This window comes from Mauremys reevesii, linkage group 2 (genome assembly GCF_016161935.1).
Source record: "Mauremys reevesii isolate NIE-2019 linkage group 2, ASM1616193v1, whole genome shotgun sequence".
Classification (NCBI taxonomy): domain Eukaryota; kingdom Metazoa; phylum Chordata; order Testudines; family Geoemydidae; genus Mauremys; species Mauremys reevesii.
Window position 1 is genome coordinate 75,605,106 of NC_052624.1, and position 22,404 is coordinate 75,627,509.

The following is a 22,404-nucleotide window of genomic DNA, read 5'->3' on the forward strand; positions in this document are numbered from 1 at the left end:
ACAAACCCAGCCCAACCTCACAGGAACAAAGGACACTGGCCTAGGCAGCAACAAAAGAATCCGTTAGATTCTGGAGCAGGGGTCCCCAACGCGGTGCCCGCGGGCGCCATGGCGCCCACAGGGGCATCTAAATGTGCCCACGTCCTGGCCGGTGGTGGAGCATCCGCCGAATTTCTGCGGCATTTCGGCGGATGCTCCACCGAAAAGGCTGGGGACCACTGCTCTGGAGGAAGTCATCCCCCTTCCTTTGGTCAGTTTGGAACTGCGATGAAATAATGCTCACCTGACTCTGAACGGGGGGGGCAAACCCAAGAGGGAAGAAATGACATGATAAAAGGGAAAGACATTTGCCACGCTCTCTCTCTCTCTTCCACCTACATTTACAGACACCACACCAAGCAACTGAAGCACTGATCAAAGGGGAGAGCCTGGCTGAAGGGCAACCAGCCAGTCTGTGGTGAGAAGCATCTAGTGTTTGTAAGAGCATTGAAAGTGTTAAGATCAGCTTAGAATGAGTTTTGCTTTTATTTAATTTGACCAAATCTGACTTGTTATGCTTTGACTTATAATCACTTACATTTTATCTTTGTAGTTAATAAATCTGTTTATTCTACCTGACTTCAGCTTCCATGATGACGACCTAACCCAGCCCTTTAACTGCACATTTCCTTGATCTTACCTCTTCATTCAAACTGTAGCCCTGGTTCAATGCTCCCACTCATCAAAAATGACATTTCACTGGATTTTGTCTTCACCAAGGACCGCTTTCTATTATTTGTTACCAAATTCCCCCTCTCCAATCTGATCTCCTACCTTTTTTCAGCACTGTGCATCAGCCACCCCACTCCCTCAACCTGTCACTGCCTGTGACCTCCATTCCATCAGTGTTGATGACTTTTCCATCTGCTCCCAGCCCCCTCTTCACTTTTTTCCCCATTAATATGGTTGTTTATTCTCTCCATGCTTCCACCCTTAACTTTTGCCCCCCTCTCCTATTGCAAGGTCTGCCCTGCCAACCCCTCTGGATCACCCACAACATTTGCTTCCTCTGCTCCTGCTATGCAGAACATCTCTGGAGGAAGTCCCAGGACCAGTCTGACTTTATCCACTACGAATTTCTCTTCCTTCCTGCCATCTTTCTAGATAAAACAGATCTACTTTAACTTAATTGAATCCATGCCCACAATCCCAGCTGCCTTTCTGCCACCTTTGACTTATTCCTCAAAACCTCTCCCTCCTCTAATTCTCTCTCTGCACAGGATCTCGTCAATTTCTTCCAAGAGAAAGTTAACAAAATGTGTGACCTTCCCTTCCCCTCCTACAATGCTCCTCCTCCATCACAGACTCAAGTTTTTGTCTGCTCTCCTCTAAACCATCCACTTCCCTCAGTGACCCCATCCCACCCCCTCATAACAACTCACATCCCCACCTTAACCTCTTGATCGCCCCTGGCTCTTTCCCCTCACAATACAAGCATGTGTAAGTCTCTCCTATCTTTAAAAAGCCACCATTGACCCCATTTGTCTCTCTAATTACTGCCCTATCTTCATTTCATCTCTAAATTCATTGAATACACGGTCTACAATTGCTGTCGGTAGTTCCTCTACAATTCCATCCTAGACCCACTCCAATCCTGCTTCTTGCATTGAAACAGTCCTCACCAAAATCTACAAAAACCTCTTCCTCAAAGCTCAGAGCCAGGACTCTATTCTTATCCTCCTTGACCCCTAATCCACCTTTGATGCTACCAACCATGCAGGTTCTGAAATCTTGTCCTCTGGCTTCCATGACTGTCCTCTTCTGGTTCTCTTCCCACCACTCTAATCACTCCTTCAGTATGTCCTTTGAGGACCCTTCTCAACCCTCCTTCAAATTTCTAGGGAGATTCCACAAGGCTCTGACCTTGGGTCCCTGTCTCTTCTTCCTCTACACCTTATCCCTGGGTAATCGCATCCACAAACACAAATTTAACTATTCTCTCTATGCTGATGACTCTCAGATCTACTTCTCTACTTCAGACCCGTCTCCTTCTGTCCAAACTAAAATCTCAGCCTTTCTTACAGCTCCTCAGGGATGTCTAGCTATGAGCTCAAACTCTATATAGCTAAAACAGACTATTATTCATCCCCCCAACACACAAACACCCCTCTTTTCTCAATAACTGTAGACATCACCTGCCTGTTACTCAGGACTGTAACCTGGGTGTAATCTTCGACTCGGACCTCACTCTATCCTCATTTCCAGGCTACCCCTAAGTTTTGCAATTTCTTTCTGCATAACATCTGGGGGATATGGCCTTTTCTATCCATCCAGGCTCTCATCTCACACCTCAATTACCGCAATAGCCTTCTCTCTGAAATTGACAAATGCAATCTTTCTCCACTCATCCATGCAGACTGCTGCTGCAAAAATAATCTTCCTAGGCCATCGTTTTGACCATGTCATTCCTTTCCATCCCTCCACTTGCTCCCTCTACTAATGCATTAAACACAAACTACTTGTGGTCACTTTCTTGGCTCTTCACATCCTATCCCCATCCTACACTCATTCACTACTGAAATGTCACTTCCTGCCTCCTATCCCCATGATGCCAACCTACATCAACCACTTTTTTGAAAATTCCAAACAAGTACCTTCCTGTTTTGTTCCAGGTTGCCCCTCATGCTTGGGAGGGGCTCCCCATAAACATCCACAAATCCACCTCAGTTTCCCACATCAAATATCTCCTTAAAACTATCTTCTGCTATGATGTCTACAAAATACTGGACAACTAGGCTACTGATGTGCTGAGACTACTCTATATCATGCTGGCCAATACTATCTCATTGTTTCCTCACACATTCCTGTTGGTCTGTTGTCTCGTCATATATTGTAAGCTCTTTGGAGCAAAGACCATCTTTTTGTTGTCTATTTGTATAGCACCTAGCTTAATGGGGTCCTGGTCTTTGACCAGGGCTCCTAGGGGCTATAGTAATACAAATAATAAGTATTCTAAAGACACAACACCATTCTGTCCTTGACAGTCTAAACAGAGGGCACCTATCATGATTTCTGTTATGCAGCTATCCGTTTATTGGGAATTGGACATACATTTCGCATAAACCAAACTGCCACTTTAAGTTAAGTGTTACTAAAGACCTGGGCTAAATTTGAGCAAGTGACCTAGGAAATTAAAAACTCCATATCCCATTATTAGCCTGTAAGCCATACAGTTTAGAATTAAAAATCTTCTCACTGCTGAGGAGAGACAACTGATACTTACCATCTCTATCTTCATCATGCACATTTAAGTACAAGTATTCCATTCCTCTTCCTTTCTTGTACTCCTCTATTCCTTGAAGTTTGCCTATTAAGCTAGTTTTTCCTGCACCATCTTCCCCTAGAAAAAGACAAAAGTTAATATAGATCAAATCTTTGAGTAAATAATGTTACCTACTGACAACTTCTTTTGGGGCAAAGTGAAATATCAGGTAACGATGGCAGCCACTCAGCTAGAAGCTCATGCAATCTGAAAACATGGGTGTTCGATTTATTCCAAACATATGCATCAGCCTCAACATAACAAATATGAATCATATCTATTTATAATATTAATATATTTACCACTGTAGTTTTTCTACTGTAGTATTTTTAATGTTCCTCTTATTTCCTAGCTTAATTAACATTTTCAGAGTATTGCACAATCACTAATTATTTAAGTTAAATTTTGACATTCAATATGGTTTAAGTCCACAAAAGCCTAGATTTCAATTCAATCCATGAGAATGCACAGTATTATTTTTCCAATATGAACACGATAACAGACAGTAAGTATATTATTCAAATATCTTACAAATACTATAAAGTCAACTGCAAAGTGCAGTAGTCTAAATCTTAATGTTTTGTACAATCTTTTTAAAAGCAGTTAAATGAAATGTCTTCAGATGAGGACTGGGAAAGGAAGAAATGAACAACGTTTTTCTGCAGCAAATTAACTTTCCCAAAAGTAGTTCCCTGGTTGCCACTACCACAGACTTCAAGTCAGCCCTCCATCAGGGTGGTAAGCAATAATTACAAGGGCAGATTAAAAGGTGATGTGTGTGAAGAGGGGTGTCACAGTTTCCTTCTTTTCTCTTTAAAAAAGAATTTCTAGCCCTTATGGTTGCAGATATCACATCAAAAACAAACTAAGTGATGCCTATCTAAATACAAGTATCAGAGGGGTAGCTGTGTTAGTCTGGATCTGTAAAAGCAGCAAAGAGTCCTGTGGCACCTTATAGACTAACAGACGTATTGGAGCATGAGCTTTCGTGGGTGAATACCCACTTCGCTGGATGCATGTAGAAGTGGGTACTCACCCACAAAAGCTCATGCTCCAATAGTCTGTTAGTCTATAAGGTGCCACAGAACTCTTTGCTGCTTTTATCTAAATACACATGCAGTCTGAAACAGCTCTAAAGAAGTGCTAACTATCCCATCCATTTCAGCAAAGGCCCTGTGAACTCTTCAATTCTGTAGCCAAGAGACCATGGCATTTTTTCCAACATGACAGAGAATTTGGCCTTTTTGCCATGGAAGTCATCATTTTGCTGCAGCAAAGGCATGCTAGGACCTGGTCAGAGCCGTAACTAGCTATTTTTGAGCCCGAGGCAAGAATATAAAATTGCACCCCCCCCCACCCCTGAAACACACACCCAGTGCCACCCACCCCGCGGAAACAAACCCTCCTTCCCCAGTGGCACCTTGCCAAAACAGCTGTGGGCCGAAAAGGAAAGGGGAGGGGGAGAAACGGCACCGATAGGGTGACCAGATCACAGCAGTAAAACAGGACCCACCCCCTCCCTGCTCGGCCCCACCATCACACCCCTCTTCACCCCCTAGCTCCCTGCTGGCTTGCTGCGTCCCTCCTAGTCAAGTCCCTCACCCACCACTCGCTTCTTTTCACCTTCTCCCTCCCCTGCCAGAAACCCCCATGCCCACCCCTAGAACCCCTGCTGGCTCACTGCTCGCCTCTTTGCCCACCCGCCACTTGCCCACCTGCTCGCCCCCAAGTATAAAGCCTTTTTCAAAGACCCAGGGGTCACTATATTACTGCACACAGCAGTCAATCAATGCAGTTGTAGATAAATCTCTGCATTATGCATTTTTGTATAAGGTATCATAATTAAGGTAAAAGAAAAATGTCTTTTTGCTAGAAGTAGAATAAGATCTGCCCCCACTTTGTAATCAATTGCCCTGTTGAATGAATGAGGTGTGAATGAGGAAGGTGTGGAAGGCAGGCACCTCCAGACAGCTGCAACCCTTGGAGAGGGACTGGGAGCCAGACCAAGGACAATCAAACTTGTCAAGTGGTCTGACTAGAGAAGAGCAGACATACTAATGGCCTAGGGGGTTACAAGCAAGCACCTTCCTTTGGTAACCCCCTCTTTGCAGCCCAGAGAAAAGCAGCAAAAAGGACCAACAGACACAGATTTTGAACCTGGGAGATTTGCCCCCCTCTAGCCACTGACTTGACGCTCACCTCCTCACCCCTCCACCCCCAAGTATAAAACCTCATTCAAAGACCCAGGGGGTCACTATATTAATGCACGCAGCAGTCAATCAATGCAGTACCAAAAATTAAAATACTGAAAATGGATCCACCGATTCGCCACCTCACCCCCCCTCCAAGTATCAGGGACAGCAGGTTTGTAGACATTTTGGTGGTGCCCAGAATGCTCAGAGCTCCCCCCACCACACCCCCGAACTCTGCCCCACACCTGCCTAAGGCTCTGCGAGGGAGTTTGGGTTGGGGGAAGATGGTCTGGGATGCAGGCCCTGGGTTGGGGCAGGGGATTGGGGTGTAGGATGGTTGAGAGGTTGGGCTCTGGGATGGAGTCTGGGGTGCAGGCTCTGGGATAGAGTTTGGGTGCTGGGTGCAGGCTCTAAGCTGGGGAACAAGGTGGGGTGCAGGCTCTGGGAGGGAGTCTGGGGTGCAGGCTCCGGGCTGGGCCACAGGGTGAGGGTGCAGGATAGGTGGAGGGGTGCAGGCTCTGGGAGGGAGTATGGAGGGCTGGGTGCAGGCTCTGGGCTGGGGCACGGGGTGGGGGTGCAGGATGGGTGGAGGGGTGCAAGCTCTGGGCAGGAGTGCGGAGGGCTGGAGGCAGGCTTTGGGACAGAGTTTGGGGGCTGGAGGGTGGGGAGGGCTCTGAGGGGGAGGGGACTGCAATTACATGTGGCTTCCTTCCTCCCCAGCTGCCCCTCACTGTAGCCTCACTGGGGGTGGGGGATGGGGCTGCCCCTTGCCTAGTCTGCAGGAGTGGTGGCAGGGGAGGAGGTTAGGGGGGCAGATCACAGGGTCAAACACTCACCAAAGCCCCAGAAGCTGCTCAGGTGAGTGAGATCCACTGGCTGCAGATGATCCTGTCTCCCACCGGAAGCCTCCTCGGCATCTCCTCCAGGTGGGTGCTGGGGGAGGGGAGGGCTGAGAAGCATGTGTGTGTGTGCGCCCCTCCTCTCCCCCTCCTGATATGCAGCAGCTGCCTCAGCGGGCTGCTCGGCTGCCTGCTGGCATCCTGTTGCCAAGGCAGCAGCAGCTTTCATTCTGGCAGGGACACTCTGGGGCCTTTCTGCACCCCTCAGCTTTAGGTGCCCGAGACAAGTGCCTCACTCGCCTCGCCCTTGTTACAGCACTGGACCTGGTACTTGTTCAATCTCCCCACAAAGGAGAGTTAGGTGGAATGAGTTCTCCACCTCAAGGTTGCAACCAACCCACACCTCCCATACTGGGAAATGGGAGGTGGCTGTAGTATGGAAGAAGTTGAAAACCACTGTACTACAGAGTTGCCTCTATGGTAACAATTGTGAGCTGAACTTACTAGATTGGTGTATTTAGTATAGCATGATGACAGGGTTCAGTTGGGACTTGCTAAAACTATTCCACTATCATTGTAGGACAAACTTCCTGAAGTCTGTCCTGGAGGCAAAAACCTAATTCTGGAATGTACGTCTGATGCAGTACACCGCTACCTCGATATAATGACACCCGATATAACACAAAATTGGATATAACGCGGTAAAGCAGTGCTCGGGGGGGAGGGTTTGTGCACTGTGGTGGATCAAAGCATGTTCAATATAACACAGTTTCACCTATAACACGGTAAGATTTTTTGGCTCCCAAGGACAGCGTTATATCGAGGTAGAGGTATACTAGCAAGTAATGGAGATAGTGTTCAGCAATTGAGGGAGCATATTCATTATCTTGTGTACTGAATGAATCAGTGATCCCAGAAAACAATGTATGTGATCATGAAACTAGATTGCAGCATAACGCTTATGATTTTCTGGATCCCAGCCCAGAGAGTATCCTCCTGCAGGCTAAAGGATACTTTGATGGGAAAGAGCAAGCCAGCAGGCAGGCAGCTCATAAGGTCTGGGAGCATGCACACAGTACAGCTGAAATGGTCTGAAAATAAAGGAAGAGTAGAAAAATTAATCTGTTGCATGTGCACAAGAAGATTTTGAAAGGATAATAATTCTGATAAATCCATCTATTTTTCCATGGAGAGCACAAAAGGCATTTCTCTGACCCCAGGACTGTTCCTCTGACAAATTTCAAGTCATGCTCAAAACCAAAGGTGCAAGAGCTGTTTAAAAACAATCAGAAAAATTAACATTGGAAGCACTACCTACCCTTGCCTCATCATCCAGAAAGAGAACAGATACGGAAAAATTAATCCAGAGTGGTTAAAGTTTGGCAAAATTATAAGCAAATGAAAACAGGGGATTATAATGGAAAGTGTGAGGAAATACTAGCCATAGGCATTGTTTCACAGGTAATAAAAGGAGAAACTTATTCCCTCCCTCAATCCTGAAATGCAACAGTCTGTGCTTTCATCAAAACGAACCAATCCAGCCATGATTTTCATGTTTGGTTCAACAGAAAAAAACATAAGGAAAGTTTCTGTGGATGAAAAGAGGTGGTTACTGTATTCACCATGTGCGAAGTTTCCAAGTTCTGAAGTAGATGACACAGATGTGCTGGATATGCTTGGAAGGTCTCAAACTCCTCCTCTCAGAATATACAATAGAAAAATCTTACTTTCCCCTTATTGAGGATGAGAAAAGATTTTTATATGACTGATTCCTGCTTTATCGAATGTCTTCAGAATCTGATTTGTACTCACACTGAGATATTCTCTTATCTATTTTTCCCTTTTAATACAAACTGAATCTCACTACTTTCAGCCTGTGAACATTAGCCCTTTTATTAATGTGCAATTTTATTATCTTGTCAATTAATGTAATGTTTACATTGTCATTGCCCTATCTCACTACCCGTGGATTTTCTTTTATACAGTCTATGCTATGTAATGTTTAATATACTATGCACTAGAACAGTACTATGCCAACCTGAGCCTGAGGAGGAGCCAGAATTTACCAGTGTACATTGCCAAAGACCCACAGTAATATGTCAGCAGCCTCCCCCATCAGCTCCACACTGCCCCCCCCTTCCAGCGCCTCCCAATCAGCAGTTTCATGGCATGCAGGAGGCTCGGGGGGAGAGGGGGGGAGGAAGAAAGAGCGACGGCATGGCAGGCTCAGGGAAGTAGGCGGGAAGGGGTGGAGTGGGGACAGGGCCTGAGGCAGAGCCAGAGGTTGAGCAGTGAACACCCCCTGGCACATTGGAAAGTTGGCACCTGTAGCTCCAGCCCCAGAATCGGTGCCTATACAAGGAGCCACATATTAACTTCAGAAGAGCTGCATGTGGCTCTGGAGCTACAGGTTGGCCACCCCTGCACTAGAAGGTATAGCATATTTTGGTTACCTGTACATTTAACTGAAATTTGGAAAGATTTATATAAAAGTTAGTATCTAGAAAATGATTAAGTATTTCACACACAGGTCAGTCACTTGCATGTCACTGAAACAGCAAAGACAGCTTTTGGAGCTATGGTTGGCATTTCATATCCTGCTAGAACAGAGGTGGGCAAACTTTCTGGCCCGAGGGCCACATCTGGGTATGGAAATTGTATGGCGGGCCACGAATGCTCACAAAATTGAAGTTGGGATCCAGGAGGGGGTGAGGGCTCTGGCTGGGGGTGCAGGCTCTGGAGTGGGGCCAGAAACGAGGAATTCAGGGTGCAGGAGGGGGCTCTGGACTGGGGCAGGGGAGTGGGGTATAGGGAGTGTGTGAGAGGGCTCTGGCTGGAGGTGCAGGCTCTGGGGTGTGACTGGGGATGAGGGATTTGGGGTGGAGGAGGGCGCTCCAGGCTGTTACCAAGGAATTTGGAGGGCAGGAGTGGGATCAGGGCTGGGGCAGGGGTGCGGGAGGGGGGCAGGGGTGCAGGCTCTGGGCAGCGCTTACCTCGGGCAGCTACCAGAAACAGCGTTATGTCCCTCCTCTGGCTCCTATGTGGAGGTGTGGCCAGGTGACTCTCTGCACTGCTCCATCGGCAGGTGCCGCCCCTGCACCTCCCACTGGCCACAGTTCCCAGTCAATGGGAGCTGTGGGGGTGGGGCTTGGGCAGTGCATGGAGCCCCCTGGCAACCCCTAAACGTAGGAGCCGGAGGGGGGACATGCCGCTGCTTCTGGAAGCTGCACTGAGCAGCCACCAACCCCGCTGCCCAGCTGGAGTGCAGGAGCGGGGGCAAGCCCCAGAGCCCGCTGTGACACTCTGTACCTCAGAGGAACACCCAGCACCCCCATGTTCATCCTTGTAAAATGACTGCGTGGTATCCAATGCAAAATTTGTCATGTCAGGTGTCTTCAGAAGGCTCATGATGCACTGAGTACGGTTGTTATAATGATGTTATAGTAACTGTTAAAGGTTATAATTTCATGTATGTAGTTAGGATACATTTTCAGCCTCATCATGGCTTAAAATAAGCCCAGGAAAAAACTCTCCAAGAACAGAGAGGCAGTTCACAGCTCAGCAGGGCAGGCATGGGACAAACCCAGCCCAGCCTCACAAGACCAAAGGACACTGGCCTAGGCAGCAACAAAGAATCTGTTAGATTCTGGAGGGAGTCACCCCCCTTCCTTTGGTCAGTTTGAAACTGTGATACGGTAATGCTCACCTGACTCTGAAGGAAATGCGGGGTGCAAAGCCAAGAGGGAAGAAAGGACATGATACAAGGGAGAGACATTTGCCACGCTCTCTCGATCTTTCCTCCACCAAAATCTACAGACACCACACCAAGCAACTGAAGCGCTGATCAAAGGGGAGAGACCTAGCTGAAGGGCAACCAGCCAGCCTGTGGTGAAAAGCATCTATGTTTGTAAGGGCACTGAAAGTGTTAAGATCATCTTAGAATGTGTTTTGCTTTTATTTAATTTGACCAAATCTGACTTGTTATGCTTTGACTTGTAATCACTTAAAATATATCTTTATAGTTAATACATTTGGTTTTTTATTCTACCTGAAGCAGTGTTTGGTTTGCAGTATGTCAGAGGCTCCCCTTGGGATAACAAGCCTGATACATATCAATTTCTTTGTTAAACTGACAAACGCATATAAGCTTGCAGCAGCATCCAGTTATGCCCACTGGATGCTGCAAGATGGAGGTTCCTAGGGTTGTGTCTGGGACTGGAGATATTGGCCAGTTTCATTCAGTTGCAGAATCCAAGGAGCAGCTTACATGCCAGAGGCTGTGCGTGAACAGCCCAGGAGTGGGGGTTTTCACAGCAGAGCAGGGTAAGGCTGGCTCCCAGAGTCAAGGATTGGAGGGACCTAGTAGATCCAGATAACATCAGATAGGAATGTCACACCCACTCCCCAGCGGGAGCCGGATTAAGTCAGCTGTCAGGCCAGATGTGGCCCGTGGGCCGTAGTTTGTCTACTCCGTGCTAGAATGAGGTATATGTTTAATAGCCAACTTGTTGTCTACTCACAAAAACAAAAGAACACTATTTCAAACAAAGCACCGTGGATATCAGTATGACAGCATGGAACACTACTCAGGTAAGACAATCTAATGGGGTCACATTTGTTTTTTATATCCTTATTTTATAAAGCCAGGGGAAACTTGGTCCCCTGAAAGACCTAGAACACAGCTTTAAAACAGGTTACTGTTGTGACACCTTCCTTCCTACCCACTTCCAGACAATATATAAAATTATTTCAGTGTTTCCTAACACTATGCCCAAGATTTAAGTGTTTGGGCATATCTACAATGAAAATCAATTAGAATAATGCCCAAAAAGGTGATGTTCTCTCTGTTCCCTCACACTAGCTATGCATCCCAAAGAAGCCTGGAGGTCCAATGAGCCTTGCAGCATGAACCTACGTATACAATTGGTTCAAATGCTGCCAGTGATTATTCTCAATAATTAGTTTCCCCATCTCAGGGATATTATAAGAATCAGTATTATGGAAGTGCCACTTGAAGTTCCATAGTTAACGTTATATTGACTTTTGCACATAAAGCAGGAATTAGCCACTTTTTTACACCATCTTCTATATGTATGTCCTCAAAATTAGAAGCACTTACTTGAGAGTACAAAATGAATTCTGAGAATTTACAAATAACTGTTAACTGGTCTAGAAGTTAAAATGAAAAATGGGTCCTAAAAATATAAATATTAGAGAGAGAGAGAGAGCGCGCACCCTGGACCAGACTTCTTTTGTCCCAAATTGTCTTAATGTAATAACAGACTCTTCAGGCTTCCCACCTATAGTTAACACTCACAAACTTTTGTGCATTGACTGCATGTGAAGATTTTTTTTTTGATAGTCATTTTGCCATTATGTATCATAATGAAAAGTTCTCATACACCAGGGATTGATAAATGTTCTTTTACACAGGATTTCATGGCTACATTTATAACACCACAGAATAGTGAGACAGTGCATTTTAGTCACTTATCTTAGGACACATCTAAACTTCCTAGGGATCAATGCTGCTGCAGTCAATGCACCAGGGATTGATTTAGTGGGTCTTCACTAGACCCACTAAATCGACCTCAGATCACTCTCCTGTTGACTCCAGTACTCTACCAGAATGAGAAGTGTAAGGTAAGTCTCTCATCGACGCAGCGCAGTGTAGACGCTGCAGTAAGTCGACCTAAGCTATGTAGCTGGAGCTGCGTAACTTCGGTCGACTTACCTCTGTAGTGTAGATAAGGCCTTAGCTACAAAGAATTCAAACTTACCCCGAATTACATTCCCCAGTGAGTCCAGTCATGTGAAGTTTATAATTTTGAAGTTTGGTTTTGGGTTTAGTTTTGTGCCAAAAGAGATTTAAGAATTTTTCCATTTTATGAAAGTCCTGCTTATCTAATTAACATTTCAAGATGAAAAACTTTAAGACCAAAAGGAAAAATTGAGAAATTTTAGACAAGTAAGAACAGGCAATTATAACTAAATTACAACTAAAGTGAAGTTACATCTTTCAGTTTTGCTAGTGCAAAAGCCAAAATATAGCTGATATTCCACTGCTTCTAAATTTAGCAAAAAGCAGAGCCATTTCTCCAAAAATGCAGATAAATCAGATTTCACAACTTAAGAAGTCTGATTCCCACCCCCGGTGAGGATCTCTATTTTGTTGTATAGCAGCTAGTTCTAATTAAAATTTTTGTCTGCCACAGAAAGAGTTCAAGCTTCCCTCACCATTTGGGACTGGAGTACCCATGGCTACATTCTTTGTTGCAAATTTTCAGCTGGGCTTCCTAAATTTGTCACTCATGAACAAATGGCAAGACTTTCTATTACAAGCTGCTATGAAAGCACATATGCCGCTGAAGTTGCTATAATTTTGCCAAGATTTGAATGACTCATTTTGTCATGTTGCCTTCTGTGAGAAGGTAGCTTCACTTGTCTATCAGACAAGGTGGTGGCACAGGAGGCTTCATGATAATTATTTTAAAGAAGTCATTTAGTTTTACTAGTTTTAGGGACAATCAGCTACTGTTTTTGTATGCTATTTTTTGTTTGCTTTAATGCCATACTAGTAGTGAAGTCTATTAGATGTTGTCAGCACTAGGAAAATTCATAAACATTTTTCTTTACCACTGCAGCTCCAACTGTACTAGCAACAGAATGACCTGTAGTTTAGATATTTACTACTGGCAATTACATGCAGCTGCAGCAGCAGCAGCAAAACTGCAGGTGTGAAAACTGCAAATTGCAAGCGCTGCAAGCGCCAGTGTGCCCCAGCGCCAGCCAGTCGCCAGCGCGCCAGCCGGCGCGCGCTGTCCCCCCCCCAGGGGAGTGGAGGGGGGACACTGCGCTGGAGCAGCGCTGGCGCGCGCTGGCTGATTACACTGGCGCTAGCGCTGCCCGCGCAGCTTTGAAATGCAAGTGTAGCCAAAGCCTATGTCATGAAAACAGTCTCTGAACACTTGAGCAGTCTACAATACTAGCATTTATACATCTCTACCACCAGTAGAGAGATACTTTTGATGGAAGTGGCTAAAGTTCAGCCATTTTTCTCTTGCACAGACAAGATTTCAGAATGTCCTTTCTACAGACAAGATTTTATTTTATACCATAAAGGAGATAAGCAAGCACTGTACAAAAGCTATACCCTATTCCTGAAACCTTAAAGTCACCTCTACAATGTTAAGCTTCAGCATGAACTGGTGTTTTATTTTTACTGGAGCACTCCAATAATTTTGTCTTGAATTAGAGTAGATGTAGAAAAGTCAATGGTAACTGGCACAGCACAAGAAAACAGTTTGAGGATTATGGGGGGGAGCAATTTTCTTCGTAAAAGACTTATAACAACATCAATAATTGTGTCTTCTATCAGAGTTTAAAAATATTTTTCATTTTTTCACTTGCAAATGCTTCCACCTTATCCATGGAGATTTTTAGTAAACATCCACCCATTTTTCAAATTGCATTATTTGGAGGGTGAATCATTAGCAAGAAATAACTTGTGTAACAATTATTTGCTACAGGGCCTCATATGAAGTCAACTCCCAGTTAACTCATCTTGTTTAGCTGTGTCTTGTTCATCTTCTTAAAGAAAACAGAACATTTTATCTACAAATCAAAAAATGCACATTTATACTATATTCTTTAAATGTGTGACCATTTAAATTTGAGTACTTGTATCCTTTTGTACTTTGGAGGAGATTAAGTGGTAAATATTCACTTGACTTTCCAAGCATATTATATCAAATGCTTTAAGGTAACTTTAAGGTAAGTGACCAGAACACTGACAGTGCAACCAATTGTATAAATACCCAAATCAACCAACCCTTATCAGATTGTGACCAGGTAGGTATTACAGCCTTTTGAAGACATCCTCTGTCAATAATCTCTTTTCAGTATTTGATTTAGAATGCTCAACCAAAAATTATGCATCTCACTAAACCAAATGAACCTCAGACAGGAGAAAATTCAGAATAAAGAGAATCAATATGAAGTTCACAATTACAGCGAGGTAGGGTTGCAACATATGTAAGTATCTCTCCTAGCGTGACAGAGCTCCTATAAAATGGCCTCTGATGAACCTATATCACCCTGCTTTAAACAGGTAGAGCAAAACAAGGAAGTAGAAGTGGGTCCTGTGTTAGCACTTTCACATCAAGAAAGCAGGGGGTTTGTTTTGGGGAAGGACGGGGAAGGAGGAGAGACCAACTGCAATCTTAAACAAGATTAGATGACTGGGCACGATGATCTGTCTAATGATGAGCCTTTTCTCAGAAAATCTCTAAGCATGGCAAGCTGTTTTCCCACTTTCCATTAGGTAGTGGACCCTACATATGTTTACAAAGAATTCTGTGACATACCAATCAATCAGCTGGAGCACAAAAATGAATGTTGGTGCTAAGCAGGATCCAGGAGTGCTGAGTGTGAAACACAAGCTGCCCTGCTCTTTGTGGAAGGTGAGAAACGGTTAATTATCAGCTGCCTGAAACTTTCTAATTGCCTGCAGCAGCCTTTGACTATAATGTCAGAACTGATGCACAGCATGCAGATATCTGTAGGAGTTATAAAAGTAAACAGTGATGCATTTGATTCAAGTTCTGTATTAAAAAAAAAAAAAAGATCTCTCACTTGTGCTCTTTCCTTATAAGATTTCAAAACAGTCCAAGAGGGCAGAGTTACAATGACAGTCTCATACAGAGGGCACTGTGCTGGTATTTTGGGTCCCAAGACAAAAATGAAATAGACCACAACTTCAAACAGAAACTGATGAAGAATTTCATAAATATATGACCATACTTTGATAATAAAAAGAAGCAGTATCTAACTTTAGCATAGGAAGAGGTCCTCTGGACTGAAGTAACTGTGATACTTTGAGATCCTGGGATTCAAGGCTCAATAGAAGTCGTAAGTGCTTTACAAAGATGTACTAAATATCAAAGATCCTGACAGGAACCCTCATTTTATAGATGGAGAAATAAGAACAGAAAAGTCACATGGATCTGTAAGTCAGAAACAGAACTCAGATCTCTTGTTCCCTATACAAGTTCACAGGTAAGAAATGGTCTTATTCATACAGATAACATCTCCAGCAGTTTAAAGTGTATCTCTGATTTAACAAGCAGTAAAAACCCTAGACGAGAGAGAAAGTGCAGTGGAACAGACGTAAAGATTAACAGCAGCCTGAAGAACCAAACCACAAAAGGCAGAATCAGAAGCAACTATCCTCTTGTAGTTTTTATTTTTTGCTGAATTACTGTTCCTAATTAGACAGTCTGACCATATGAAGGCATCAGTAAAAATAGCTGATAGGACTAAAATGATAATTGGGTGGTTGGAAGAACAAGACCTGTTCATGAGACTGATTTTAGAACATCTTTGCTATCCTGGAAGTCCGTTTAAAAGAGGAGGGAAATCATGCATTCCCCCTTACATAAAGAGGGGATGTTAGGCAGGTGGGTGACACTTGTCTGAAAGAAATAAGAGCTTATACGAGAAGTAGCTGGTTCAACATAATTCTGGTGATGCAAGTAAGGCAAAGCATTTTGATTAACTATCAGAAACTACAACTGCACCTTTATTAAGAGCATCTGCCTTCTGGTCTGTGAAAGTGGTGTATACTTTCGGTCTTATTTCACTCATGCCTACACCTAGACACAAACAGAAGCAGCAGTCCAAAATGCATTTTTCTAACTTTGTTTAGGAAGATTACATTTCACTCCTTCAATTTACTGTGATCCATGTCTGTGTAACATCTAGACTAGATTACAGCAACATGTTCACTTATATTTGGTAGAGAGCGCCATGGGAAGCCCCACCTTATACAACATACTGCAGCGTGTCTCCTAACTGTGACAGGCTGGCCAGCTCACATGTGTGCTCTGCACTGACTCCCACAGTCAATTCTGGTACTGAGGTAATAGTTTCATTTTCAAAGGTCATAGTTAGCTAAGGCCAAGCACTACCTCTTTAACAGTAAAATACTTAGTTTTCATACATTGTTTCTCATCTCTAGATGTTAAAGAATGGTCAATCACTTGGAGAACAGAGACCGAGGTGTTTCCTGTACTCAATACAGTTCAAAATGGGTTGTGCCCCCCTCCCACAAAAGAAAATCTCCCTCATGCACACTGCCAGGTATGCTGCTGAAGCTTTCCGTTCAAAACAGCTTCCGCCAACAAGAACTGCATCCATGGCTTGAAAGGTTCATGTCCAAACTCTAAGTTGTAGAGCAGCTAAAAATACCTCTACTTCAAAAGAGTAAACAAACTCATCCAAAGCTACAAGTAGAGTAAACGGCTCTGCCCACTACTTAGTTTTTATTTCTATTCTATATAGGAAGGGCAGCATGCTAGTGCAACACTCAGAACAATACCCTTCTGACTGCTGGGAGTAGCCAGGCATGCCAAGTTTCCCACTGAAGTTTCGCCTCGGATCCTACTGCCCCAACCACATATTTTTGCAGCCTCTGGGTAAGACATGACCACTAGTTTGCAGTGCACGCTCATCCACCCTTGTTGAGGCACAATCTCTGCACCTCATCTAGTGTCTGCTATTCCCTGCCCAGCCTAGTGTGTACATCTTCACTTTTAATTATCCTTTACCTTGATTTTTTTTTGGTTCTGAAATCTCACTGACTTCAATCCTTGTTAGGGACTGCAGCAGCAAGCAAAACTGGAGTCTTGTAAATTTCATTGTGCTGCCAGGTTTCTCCAGAAGAGAGACTATAGGCTGCTGATACTAGGGAAAAGGAAAAACTCTCCCCCGTTCCCCAAATCAAGCATCTCTCACATTTTTGTTGTTGACAATGCTCTACATGGAAGAAGCAATCTTTCTTAAGTCTCATTTAAAAAAAAAAAAAAGACAGGCCTTTTTGCTCCTTTATGATGTAGAAGGCCTGAAAGATGTTTTGTTTATGTAATTTTCTGTTTTGTTTCCCCCCCACACACATAAAAAAATTCAGGTCTTGTATAGTTTGTCTTTTTTAGACACTATGGATGACTTGAGAACTGACAGGACTATGATGATTTTAAAAAATTTTAAATGACGACATGTCACAAGTTAAAATGAAAGGGAAAATTATTTTCATTCAGACTATTAAACTTGGTGAAAATTTTGATGAACAACACACTAACATTATCAGAGTAAGGTCAGGCAAGTAGATTTTGTAGCTTGGAATGGTACATTCTCATGACAGTTTTACAAGTTTAGACTAGACTTCTGAAGCTCACTGCTACTCACTAGGTCATCCAGAAATAATTCTATCAGAGGAAAAACTATTTGCTGAAGGAGAAGATACAGCAGTGGCCATACCCATTCCTTCCCCACTACAAAAACAGAAGAGTGTAAGTAGATAAGTTAGCTATAGTTTCGTAAAATTCTTAGCTGGAGACTGTGGAAGCTAGGCTTGAGATCCCTCCCATTCCCTCTCCAGACCTCCTGGCAGCCACTCCTCAGGAGCAGGGTCTCACTCTCAAAGACTCAAATGGTTTAGCCATGCAACGTGGGATGCTTGGGGTTCAGAGAAAATGTGGAGGTAACAAGGCTAAAAAAAAATACTGATTCTTAAGACTGTTCATCCTGAACATCAAGCAGAGCTAAATACATGGAGAAGGGGAAAACCAGATTCAGTTTAAACATGAGCAACGGTGTTTAGCCCTTGAAGTTAGGAATGTCTTTTAGCATAGTGGAACGCAACAGAACTCATTGAATGGCTTCAAAGAATTTGACATAGTTAAAGCAGGTGCTGAGAATTTTAGTGGCAATAGGCTGGATAGACTTTATAAGAATGTAGAGAAATAGGTGGGCAGAGAGAAAGCAGCTGGTTTGTTCCCTTACAGGTTAGGGAGCCTATCAGTTGCCTTGTGCATACTAGAACAATTTTGTATGCTACTGACTGAATCCACTTCACAATTTACTTAAAGATATTAGTTGGAATATCTGAACTCAGACATCTACATGATATTCAACATGCTGCAATTCATCTGTATGACAACTTGCTAAAAATATTAGTTGCCCCTTCCTTCATTCCAGAAGTTAGTTCAATGTGTATATAAAAATTATACTAGGAGGGACAAGACTTCCCTTTTCTCATACGTCTAATATAAATTTTCCTGCCACTATCAGCAGGAAACTCCAGAGGAGATATTGGCAAACCTCACCACTCCTATTACCTTCAATACTAAAGTGAGCAGAGGAGATGACAATCTAAACAGCCACTCCTCTGGATGCTTTCAGGAAGCAGATATTGAGATATCAGTGTCAGGTATGTCCTAGTCTCTGATCTATTGGGTCCATTTCCACATTCCCACTTTTGCTAGCTATATGCATTAGGCAGCATCCTGATAACATGATGAAGATCAACAAGAACAACCGCCAGATCCGTATAAAAAAAAAATCTTCCTAGAGGATCTCCCAGTCAATCACGATCTCTGGCAGAGCAGCGGGTCAGCCACTAAGACAGGCTCTCTGCCTGCCCTGGCCCCACACCATTCATGGAAGCGGTCAATGTGCCCCACAGCCCTGGGGAGCAGGGGCAGTGCTTGCAGAGAGGGGCAGCGTGTGGAGCCATGTGCTACCCACCGCCCCTGGGGATGCAGGGGCGCATTGGCCCCTTTGGGGATCGGAGTGGGGCCGGGGTAGGCAGGGAGCCTGCCTTAGTGGCAGCCACACTACACCCCAACCAGGACCCACCAGAAGTAAGTGCTGCCCAGCGGGAGGCCACACCTCAACCCCCAGCCCTGATCTGGAGCCAGCATCCCGAACCCCCTCCTACACCCCAAGCCCCAGCCCTGAACCCCCCTCCCAGAGCCAGCACCCTGTACCCTCCTGCATCCCAACACTCTGCCCCAGCCCATAGCCCCTTCCTGCACCCAAACTCCCTCCCAGAGCTTGCACCCCTCACCCCTCCTGCACCCCAACCTCCTGCCCCAGGCTCAGCTCAGAACCTCCTCCCACACTGCAAACCCCTTGACCCCAGCCCAGAGCCCACACCCTCTCTCAAACCTCAACCCTCTATCCCAGGCCGGTGAAAGTGAGTGAGGGTGAGTGACAGAGAGGGGAGTGGATGGAGTGAGTGGGGTGGGGCTCTGAGGAAGGGGCGGGGTAGATCCTAGGTTGCCCTTAAATTCAAAAAGTGATCTTGGGCGTAAAAAGGTTGAAGACCTTTAATGGATGGTCAATATGCTCTAAGGCAGAGGTTCTCAAACTGTGGACCGTGTACCACCAGTGGTCCGCGAGCTCCATTCAGGTGGTCCACGGACAGAGGGAATTAAGTTCCCTCTGGGCAGCCACACACAAGAGACTGAAAGGCCACCTATCTAATTAATTAGTGGAGCCGCGCAGGTGTGGCTCCACTAATTAGGTGGACACTGTAGAAGACACACATGTAAGGTGGTGGCCTTGTGGGAAATATGGGGTAGGTGGGAGGGGGCAATGTGGTGAGAAGAGTGGGTAGGGGGAATTTCGGATGTGCAGGGCTGCAGCGGCCAGAGAAAGAGGCAACTTTCCCCAGCTCCAGGGCTGCAGCTGCTGGGGAGAGACAGCCCTCCTTCCCAGCCTCAGCCCTGTGGCAGGGGAGAGATCCCCTTCCTTCCCAGCCCCAGCTTGGGGGCTGACACAGCAGGGGAGAGAGGGCATATCCATCACATTAGAAAGGTAAGGCTACTAATATTAAAATATGAGTTGTGTGCTTTTATTTGTAGAACAAAAAAAGTTAGTTTTTTTTTTTTTAAATATAGCACTTTTATCCAAAGCGCTTTACAACAGTACAAACATTTGGAAAGATCATTAAGTGGTCTGCCGAGACCCTCCGCAATTTTCAAGTGGTCCACAAAAAAACAAAAAAAGTTTGAGAACCACTGCTCTAAGGCTAGAAGAGGAAGAGAATAAAGGAAAGGGGAGAGGAGTAATATTGGCAGCCAGGACCACACCTGGAAAGAAATTTCCCCAGTCCAGCACAAATAAGTCAACCCACTTAACTTTCAAAAGATGCTTACCATAAAAACTATGCTGATAACTACCCATTTCAGTCATCTCATACATGAAAATGTGAGACAAAAAACACAGTATAGCTAGGAACAGGAGGCAGTTAAAAGGAGTATCAATCTCACTATCCCACTTCACAATGTAAAACAAAAAAAAAGTTTAAAAATTTATGAGACCTATGCCAGTTCCACTAGAACATCCCTCAACCTTACATGACACTTTCATCCGTATTGGCCATCTTAAGTCCCCCACTTAAATGTATACTGGGAAGGAGAAAAAGGACACTGATTTCTTTTTGAATAAAAGAATCTCAATCACTCTCTCAAGGGACATTAACCAATAGATAAGCATGACAAACTCTCCACACAAAGATTCACTGGAGACCACAAGAGCTGCCTCTTCCAGGATCTTGAGACATGGTTTCCTAATACAGCTCTGCAAACTGATTTGTATTAGTATGTTGTAAGGGAAGATAGTCAAGAAATTCATCAATGAATCCCCTAAGGCTTAAGTTGTCTGTTCTTGGCTCTGTTTAATAGCTTTTCTGTCAAGAAGTGCAATCTGTCCCTTCCCACACATGATAAGTTTTCTGTATTTTGCATGACTGCATGTTATTTACTTTTACAGCTTCTAGTTCTCCCCCCGACCCCCCGCAAATAACTGTGATCGTCCTCAGGCCACAGTAAGCGCCAAGTACAGCCAGAAGCAAGCCAGGGTTTGGACACTTCCACTGTGAGAGATGCCACTGCTGCTGCACATCATGATGATACGGCTGCTGACAAGCCCTGTACATGGTGGCCAGGACCCAGCCGGGACCCCTAAACAGCCTCTACCCCGCCCACCCAGTTAACAAAAAACTGCAGGGCGGACACTGCAGGGGCTCTGGACACAGATTTTGTGTGTTATGGACACGGGCTGGCCACGATCTCCAGCCATGCTTAAGGCCTGAATGAGGGAGATGCTGAGGGAGCCTCCTAGGGACACTGCGGACCCGCCCTCGCCAGAGGGAAGACAGATGGCAAGCGCCACCCTCCTCCAAAGCCGCCCCCTCAGGGGGGCAACCCCAGCTCCCAACGGGGGGAGGCGCTACGAGACTTGGGGCACGACTCGCCCCGCCCAACAAATAGCAGCAGCTCCGTGGGGCGCTTAGCCCAGCCCCTGGCAACCTGTACACTCCGCCCCACCTCCCCACAACCGGGGCGCCGCCCGGCGCCAGACCCCTCCCCGACTTACCCAGCAGCAGGACGTTTTTCCCCGAAGGCAGTTTAGACCTGGAGCGTGTGGACACCTCGCTGAGGATACAGGACCTGAGAGGAGACAGAGCCCGGTCAGGACGGGGCCACGCAGACACCCCCCCCCCACACACACACACGGGGATGGGCGGGGCGCGCACAGAGGGATGGGGGCGGGGGCGCCGCCACCAAGAGCAGCCCCCCCCCGTTACTTGGCCTCACAGGGGGCCCCGCGAAGGGAGCTGTGTCTCCCCCCCCCCGGGGCGGAGGCTCTGGCGGGGCAGGGGCGCTGGACGGTAACGGGCGGCGGCCCGGCGGTTACCAGAGGTTCTGCCCATCGTCCTCCTCGCCCCCCGCCCGCAGCTCCGCGTTGTTGCTGGCGGCCGGGCCACCCCCCGCGCCGAGCCCCGGCGAGGAGGAAGAGGAACCGAAGGAGCCGGCTCGCCCCGCCGCCGCCATCTTCCCTGCGCTCCCTCCCGTCCGCCTCAATGAGAGAGAACAGAGAGCGGGCGGCGGCGCGGCCGGCTGACAGGTACCCGGATGTTGGGAGCTCAGAAGGGGCGGGGCCAAAAGGGGGCGGGGCCGGTACCCGCGTGTGGGGCGCAGTGGGCGGCCCGGCGCCCAGTCACGCCCGGCGTAGAACGCACAGTAGCGCCTCCACGTGCCTCTGGGATTATCCACGGGCTGGGGAGGATTTTTTGCGGGCCCCAGGCAGGTGGCTGGCTCACCCAGCATCCCACACACCGGACCTAGGATGACCAGATCGCAAGTGTGAAAAATCAGGAATGAGACAAGAGGTAATAGGCGCATAGGTAAGACAAAGCCCCAACTATCAGGACTATCCCTATAAA

At 45.8% G+C, this 22,404-nt stretch overlaps 1 protein-coding gene across 3 annotated transcripts in view; it reads right to left on the minus strand.

Annotated features, from left to right (window-relative positions):
- Nucleotides 1–22,103, minus strand: part of DYNC1LI1 (dynein cytoplasmic 1 light intermediate chain 1) — a 56,779-nt gene extending 34,676 nt beyond the window's left edge. The window contains exons 1-3 of one of the 3 annotated variants that reach the window (XM_039525200.1): nucleotides 21,876–22,103; nucleotides 21,555–21,628; nucleotides 3,263–3,379 (exon numbers count right to left, since the gene is read on the minus strand). In XM_039525200.1, coding sequence (XP_039381134.1) covers nucleotides 3,263–3,379; nucleotides 21,555–21,628; nucleotides 21,876–22,012 — 328 coding nt within the window. In that variant the 5' untranslated portion in view covers nucleotides 22,013–22,103. Of the gene's footprint in view, nucleotides 1–3,262; nucleotides 3,380–6,329; nucleotides 6,577–7,346; nucleotides 7,415–21,554; nucleotides 21,629–21,875 lie in introns of those variants that run through there. The other 2 variants (XM_039525201.1, XM_039525199.1) reach the window with 2 other exon arrangements.
- Nucleotides 22,104–22,404: the final 301 nt, after the last annotated feature.